The 8,367-nt window shown below is 36.2% G+C and overlaps 1 protein-coding gene across 1 annotated transcript in view; it reads left to right on the top strand.

Moving 5' to 3' along the window:
• Positions 1 to 8,367, top strand: part of RYK (receptor-like tyrosine kinase) — a 105,934-nt gene that overhangs the window by 85,062 nt on the left and 12,505 nt on the right. Inside the window, exons 9-11 of the mRNA XM_023512992.1 lie at positions 3,874 to 4,006; positions 5,262 to 5,371; positions 5,510 to 5,669. Coding sequence (XP_023368760.1) covers positions 3,874 to 4,006; positions 5,262 to 5,371; positions 5,510 to 5,669 — 403 coding nt within the window. The remainder of the gene's footprint in view (positions 1 to 3,873; positions 4,007 to 5,261; positions 5,372 to 5,509; positions 5,670 to 8,367) is intronic.

Genomic DNA, 8,367 nt, shown 5'->3' with positions numbered 1-8,367 from the left:
ATTTTTATAGAAATGAGGTTGCTATGTTTCCCAGGCTGGTCTTGACCTTTTGGCCAAGCAATCTTCACACTTTGGCCTCCCAAAGTGCTGGGATTTATAGGTATGAGCCATTGTGCTTGAACTAAACAAGTAGGTTTAAAAATGAAACTGTGACCATTCCTACTGGAAGATGTGTGTGGACTTGTGAAAAAATATATTTTCTGTGTTCTTTGGGCAATTCCTTGAGCTCTGCTAAAAATAAGATGACTACATAGAGCTTTAGTACTGATTTTTTTAAAAAAATTTTTGATTCACATTCAAAAGAATTTGAGGGCTAAAAAGAAGGCAGCTACAATAAGATCAATAAAATGGTAATAAAAAGTGAAACTGAGTTTTTTGACATTATGGAGGTAGAAAAGAAAACAGCAGTAAGGAGAGAAATATTTTTGCTACAATTAAACATAAAATAACTCTTAGCTTCTGGGTAAAAGAAGTGTTAAAAATTAATCTCAGTAGCAGAAAGGAAAGAAACAAAGTTGGAATATTGGAAATGTCCTTTTTGGCAGTGTTAGAGGTATTTTGTGTTCTTTTATACTGAACATAGGGGGGAAGAGCCAAAATATTTAATCTTAGTACATAATATTAAGCTAGTAATATTCTCACCCTAATGGAAGGCCTATATCACTTGAGCACAAGAAGTGAGTGGCAGGAATAAATATAGACACAGGATTTTTCCAAGAAGTAGTTTTATATTCACTGTAGTCCTAAAGATGTCTTGGCTGAAAATGTTCAGAATAAGCATTTGCAGCTTTCTCTCTCGTGCAGCATTAATTAAGCTGTAAGGCTTTCCAACACCCTGTTAGGATGAAGTGGTAACCCCAGGATGGCTTTACAGAATAGAATGACATGACATACCAAGTTGGGGTTATTTGATACTAGAGGTTCAGTGATTAAGAAAAGTCTTATAAAGGTAGATTATGGCTTTGTTATGGTTAATTGTTCTTCCTGGCTAAGAAGTGATACCAAGACTCTTAGTTATAATGAACAAAACACACTGTCAATATGTGGAAAGTATATTATTCTTTCCATTCATTGTAGTGGTTCATCCCATTTTTAAGGGGCCCAGGCCTACGACACATTTCTTTCTGACTTCTGATGTCTGTAGTATATCCTTAGGCTCTGTGTATGTATTGGTTTCTTCATTTTTCATTCTAATTCATTAATACCCATGTTGCACTTAGAACTCTGTTAGGCATAAAGAATAAAAATGAAATGATCTTCAGAGATCAGATAATAGAATTTATCAAGCAAATGCAATATGCTCAGCAAGAAATGATACCTAATTTCAGATTTGCCTTGTTAACTGGTGTGGCATGCAGCTCAGTGTGTTTGCTTTATGTTTCAATGTGAGTGAATAAGGATTGTACTAGCATTGAAATACTTCAAAGCATTTTGAAATCTTTTCATTTCACTTCTTTTTCCACTAGAATTTGTGGGAATAATTAGTTGTTATTAATTGTTGTATATGTAAATGTATGTGTGTAGTTAAAATAGTAGTACAAATAAAAGATACGAGTCTACTTGAATTTCGTCAGAGTACTCAAGCTATTTCTGCTTGTAGTTTGTCTCCTCTGTTGGCCCAAGGATGCCTGACGGTGGCACTTCTTAGGCTGAGTGCCTCACAGCTCTTTGGCTACAAGTGTGCTCAGCAAGACTGAGAAGTGGCAGTTCTTAAGAAAAGCCCGCAGAGCCTTCTTCCTTCCTCTGCCGCCTTTCTTCTCAACAGCGGCTCCTTTGGCTCTTATGTACTCTCCTTCAGAGATCTTAGTTCCTCCTCTTTCTCCTTTTTTTCTTTATAAAATGGACAGGATGAAAAGCAGCCATTTGCACTTCGAAATATTTTCATGAAATTTGCTCCCTTTACTAGTGGATAGCCCTCTGGTTTATTATTTGTAATATAATACAAAAATATTGTATTACAGATTGTGTAGAATAAAAGGTTTGACTTCATCTAGTAATCTTGCCATGCTTGGATAAAATGCCTTTAACTTTGCTAAATAAATTTTTCATTGTAGAAAGGAGCAGAGGAATCATCTTTTGGGGGGTTAAAGACACTGGGCAACTTGTCATATTCACCTTAAAATATGGTATGCCCAGGTTAATCCTGAGTGTAAACCTGTAGTCATTTTAGTGTTCATGGGAGTTGGTGGAAAGGATGTTCCATAATCTCCCCTGTACTCAGCCTTGTTTCCTTGGGAAAGAGTGTCCTATCTATTGTCCAGGGGAAAGCACAAGGGTTTTAGCAATCAGATGAAGATCTGAATTTTTTTTTCCGTTTACTAGCTTTTTGTCCTTGGCAGGTTACCTAACCTTTCTTCCCTGGCATGGGTTTCCTTGCCTATAAAATGGGACTGATAACAGCTACCACTCACAGAAAGATTGCCTCTTACAGGTTTACTGAGAGTCCTAATTTTCCTAGCTTCTCAATGTTGGTGCCTTTCCCGTTAGTAACTCCTGCAAACACGAGGGGGAGCCCATAGCTCTGCCTCTTAGCAGTGGTGTCAAGCCACGATTTTATAACTGTGGTTTAAAAGGTGCTATGTGTTCAACTGAGACAATTTTCAAGAAATACAGAAAAGCAAGTTAGAAATTGTCTACAGTCCCAACTCCTAACTATTGCCATATTTCTATGCAGAGTTTTATTTTTCTCCGTATTTGTAATTATCCTGTACACATGAATTTTGCATCTTGCTTTCCTAAGAGATACACTTTTACTCATTCATTACATCTTTGTGACCATTGGACTGTTACATATTATCCTCTTATTCTTTCATTACTCTTGGATATTCAAGTTGTTTGCACTTTTTACTATTAGTATCGTATTAAGTCTCCTTGTTCATGTAACTTTTATATTTGATGTAGTTTTTTTTATTAAACATGTATAAAAGCAGAATTTACTAAGTTAAGGAGTAGGAATATTCTTAAAGATATTGTATTACAAATTGTGTAAATGTTTTATGTCACAGAATACAAAGAGGTAGTGGTAAAAATTTAAGAATATGATAGCATGGCAGGGGAAGTCTGTGATAGTCTTGTCTTTTAGCAATTTTCACCTTAGTAGGGAAGATGAAGTAATTATGTAACAGGTTACATAACTTGGGAGAAATCAGGAGTTATTTCCAGATATCAATGGAAGAGGCATCATTAGGCAGTAGGATAACATGAATTAATTAAATAAATTAAAACTGTATGTATGTATTTATGCCATAGAAATTAACATAGGAACAAGATTGTCTTTATCTTGCACATCAAAGCAACCTTTTATGGTTGGTAGGGTCCCCATGCTATCCGTACAGAAAGTAAGGCCAAGAAAGAGATAGTAACACAGGTAATAAATGATAAATCTAGGATTTGGAAATATGATTCTAAATCCCATGTAACCAGCTAGAGACTTCTTGACTTTTGTGGCAGTTTTAGCCTCTTGGAGAGTTTTTTGACTATCATATTCTTGATCACAGTCTGGATCTGGCCTTTGTTTTTTTAAATAAGTGGGATATTGTCATAATATACTCATGGTTGAGTTATTTTTAAGGTGTCTCTGATTACCATTTGGAGTAAACATTTAGTGTGGCTAGGATGTACTTTCAGAAAATATAGTCCAGAGTTTATCACTTTTACCTATCAAGAATGTGCATATGTGGGGAACATTTAAATCTGGTTTAAAAGATAGAGCATTTATAATTTTTCATTTTTAATGTGTTTGGGATTTTAAGTTATCTTCATACTTTTTATTAAAAATAAACCCCTGAGGTTTTAGGTTTCACTTTTCTTTCTCCCAGTTTCTTATTACTTTGATTTCATTTGTCTTTCTCCTAATTTCTTATTATTTTATAGAAATCTTCTTCCTATTACTCATGTGTGTATAGAAGAAGGAGAAAAGCCCATGGTGATACTGCCTTACATGAATTGGGGGAATCTTAAATTGTTTTTACGGCAGTGCAAATTAGTAGAGGCCAATAATCCACAGGTGAGAAAAGTTTGCCCAAATACCAGTTATTTACTAGTAATTTCTGATAATGTCTTTGAAAGTACATATTAACATTCTTAGATATAAACTGTAAAAAAAACTCCGAATGAACCACAAGATATTTATAAGCTATTGATTTAGAGGAAAATGAAGATATTTATGATTCCTATCTTGAGACTCGCATTTTATTGATAGTGAAGTTTTTCCTTGTATATACAATAGAACCTCTGTAAATCGACCACCTAAAGGACTATTCCAGTCAACATACAGAGGTGGTCAACATAAGGAATTAGGCCTACTGTACTGATACATATGTGTGGTGCATGTACATTTATGAAAATTAGGTCAGCTTAAGGAGGTGGATAATGTAAGGAGGTGATCAACTACGGAGGTTCTACTGTATTTTCATTGTTTATGATGACTTTTAAGCCCTTTGTGATACCATCTCAGTCATTTTCTTGATAAATCTTTGAAGGCACTTTTCCTAGATCTTCTTTCTAAGAAGGGAAACAGACTTTAAATGTTCGTAACAGTGAAGCATTTGGTCAGATTTCAAATATGTAGTAGTAGTCAAGGTCGGTAGGTGTTTTGCTGTATCTTGTAGTCCTATTAAGTTGGTTTTAGGATTTATAATGATGTATTTGTTATAGTTACCAAAAGAAAATGGATTCAAAGGCTGCATTGAATATTTGGGTTAATATGTATGGTATGCTTTGCGTATTGACAGGATTAAAGTTGGCTCCCAACAAGTGGTTGGAAGCTATGGCCCATCTACATCACTTGGGGAGAGTTTTATTTCTCAGTCCCCATACAGGTAGAGAGCGTTATCAGTAGAGAGAACTCTAGACTTGTATTAGTTTGAATATGGGCCCCTAAGATAATCCCCTAATAAAAACTAATGTCTAAAAAGAAAAGAACAGGTTATTGAATAATAAGCTTTTGAAATGTTACCTTTAGAATTCAGCATTCATTGAACAGATATTTATGGAGTGGCTATTAGATGTTGGGGAAATACTTCTGACAGATGAGAGGAGACAGTCAAGTAAATGGCAAATTACATTACAGAGTAACAAAATCATAGTGTAAGTTTAGGAAGATATAGGAACATATTCTTGGTCAAGAAATAGCTTTTTAAAACTGAATGTGTAGGGGTACAGAAATATTTTTGGATGGAGTAGGATTGTGAGATACAATAAGAAGCCACCATCATAATTTTTGTGCTGTATGCAAACCTTCTCATTTTCTGTTACCACAGGCCATTTCTCAACAAGATTTGGTACACATGGCTATTCAGATTGCCTGTGGAATGAGCTACCTGGCTAGAAGGGAAGTCATCCACAAAGACCTGGCTGCTAGGAACTGTGTGTAAGTGCCATAAACTCATCACCATCACTTGATGTATAATACTCCCTGGCCTTGGAGTTCTCTCAAGGAGTCATAGTGGGACTTGGGTTGTATTTAAGAGTTCAGATTGTATTTGAATTTCATGTCTTTACTTTTCAGCATTGATGACACGCTTCAAGTTAAGATCACAGATAATGCTCTCTCCAGAGACTTATTCCCCATGGACTATCACTGTTTGGGGGACAATGAAAACAGGCCAGTTCGGTGGATGGCTCTTGAAAGTCTGGTTAATAATGAGTTCTCCAGTGCAAGTGATGTGGTAAGTACTGGGACCCCTAGATATCAACAGAATGGAGAAGAACTTTCTTTTTAAAAAATGTTCTGCTATTTGGTGGTGGTGGGATAATCTACTTACTGTTCCCTGAATTTTTTCATCTAGAAAGCAAGTATAGGTAGCTCCCAGTTAGCCAGTTTATGAAGAGGAGCTATGACCCAAACTATGGACCAGCACTATGTGTAATCTCACTTTATCCTCAAAATACTACTGTGGGGGTGAGGGGGACACTACTAACACTGTGAGGTAGTTTCTAGTATTCCAATTTTAAAGGTGAGAATATTGGGACTTAGAGAAGTTATGGTTTTTGTGTGTGTCTGTGGTTTTGTTTTATTTATTTATTTATTTATTTTAAAGAGTCTCGCTGTCACCCTGGGTTGAATGCTGTGGCATCATCATAGCTCGCAGCAACCTCAAATTCTTGGGCCCAGGTGATCCTTTTGCCTCAGCCTCCAAGTAGCTGGGACTACAGGTGCCCTCCAAAATACCTGGCTAGTTTTTCTATTTTTAGCAGAGATGGAATCTCTCTTTTGCTTAGGCTGGTCTCCCAACGTCCTGAGCTCAAGCAATCCTCTTGCCTCGGCTACCCAGAGTGCTAGGATTACAGGCGTGAGCCACTGCGCCTGGCCAGAGTTATAGTATTTGAGTATTTTTCTTTTCTTATGTAAGAGTCAGGATGACCAGTGGTGGCCAGGTCATAAAGATATATTTTCTTTTTTCATATGACCTCTTCTGAGTGTTATGGCCTATGTGATTTATAATTCTCCACATGTCCTCTTCTTTTTGTCAGTTTCTAGGTGGTTCTGCCCGTTTGACCAGACTATATAGTTGGTTCCATCATGCTTAATGATATGTAGTTTAGAAACCCTGTCTACTTATGGGTATTTTGCACATTTTAAATGTTGGTCACTGGGCTTTTTAGTCTTACCTGGAAGCTTAAGCTTCATTTAAAATTAAGGTCTTCTGTTGTACATTGTCTTCAAAATATCTTAAGATCAGCTACTATCTGAAAAATCTTATCTGACATTTCTCAGATAAGTAAATGGGAATGATTATAAGAAAAGACGTTATCTGCTTCACAGAGCAGCTGCAGAGGAGGTTAACAGTGGCGGGACATAATACTTCACAGTGCCCACAGCAGCATTTCCTGGCCAGAGAGGCCTGGGGCAGGTAGGCGGTGGTAAGCAAGTAAGGAAGATACATCCAGACTGAACTCTGGAGTTCGGCTTGTATAGTAGTGGGGAATTAAACCTCTTCAATTTTTCCCCAGAGTTTTGGTGATAAAATAGAACTTCTCTATAACATTAATGTCTAGAAGTTAGAATTCTAAGTAAAGCAATACAAGTATGCAAAGCAACTTACATAGTGTTATTGGTTATCTGAAGAGAACCTGGGCTTTTGGGAGGAGGAAGGGGTTGCATTTTTGGTTTTGATTTTGATTTTTTTTCAAATAATAGATAGAGGGAAAACAGTTTGATTTTTAGGTCAGTGTACAGCTGCTATATTGGATAGCAGTAAAGACCAATTCTCTTTGATAAAATGTTTGGTTTTAGAGTTGTCAGATCTTTATTCAGAATTATAACTAGAATTGTTTATCAGCTTTTACATTAAACAAGGCTGTTTTTAAAAGGGGAAAAATATCAGTTGAATTAGAGCTATGTGGTTTTCAAACTCACCCATTTAGTAGAAAAACCTACATTTAAACATTTTTGGAATGCAGATATGCAAAAGAAACTCTTAGTATTACTTTGAAAATCTCATTCCTTAGTTGATTTAAAAGACGAATTCACTGGCTCAGTGCCTGTGGCTCAAGCAGCTAAGCTACAAGCCACACACACCTCAACTGGTGGGTTCAAATCCAGCCCAGGCCCTCTAAACAACAGTGACGGCTACAACCAAAAAATAGCTGGGCGTTGTGGCAGGTACCTGTAGTCTTAGCTACTTGGGAGGTGGAGGCAGGAGAATCCCTCGAGCTTCCTCCCTTATTATTATTGGAGGTTGCTGTGAGCTGTGATCCTACAACACTCTACCCAGGGCAACAGCTTGAGGCTCTGTCTCAAAAAAAGAAAAAATAAAAATAAAAGACAAATTCACTCATCTCTTTGAGATGTTAATATTTTTTCCAGTGGTTGATTTTAAAATTTTATTTTGTTACTGTTTGAAATGTAGTTACTTTCATTGAAATGCAATGGCAGTTGTAGTGAACCCCAAAATAGTTTAATGGGGAAAAAAATAGAGGATATTTCTTAGATGACCATCTGTAAGTATTTAGTGTAACTTCATGAGATTGGAGATTTTTTTTCCCATGCAGTAAAAGGAGTATTCATAGCTGATATTTTGGAGTGGTGCACAAGATGGCCAGGAGTGTTATTTGCTTACGTGATGGAGGCCCCCAATATATGCATTAATTAATTTAATGTATTTATTTCTGTGTAGGTATTCCATTGTATAATTAAGCAATGATAGGAATTCTTTATTATCACATTCATGACCAAATATTTCCCAGGAATTTCAGAGTGAAAATTAAATTAGACTTTCAACAAAGGAGACTGTATTTAATAATACATCTTCAAGCATTGTGATTAACATCTCTCCAGCTAGATTCATTGCTCTGTATTAGCTGGTAAAGTTCATGTTCGTTAAGCAGAACATTTCAAAATCATATTAGAATTAGTTGTTATCA

Source organism: Otolemur garnettii, unplaced genomic scaffold, assembly GCF_000181295.1.
Source record: "Otolemur garnettii isolate 467f Iridium unplaced genomic scaffold, OtoGar3 scaffold00032, whole genome shotgun sequence".
NCBI classification, from domain to species: Eukaryota; Metazoa; Chordata; class Mammalia; order Primates; family Galagidae; genus Otolemur; species Otolemur garnettii.
This window is presented reverse-complemented; position numbering and strand designations above follow the sequence as displayed.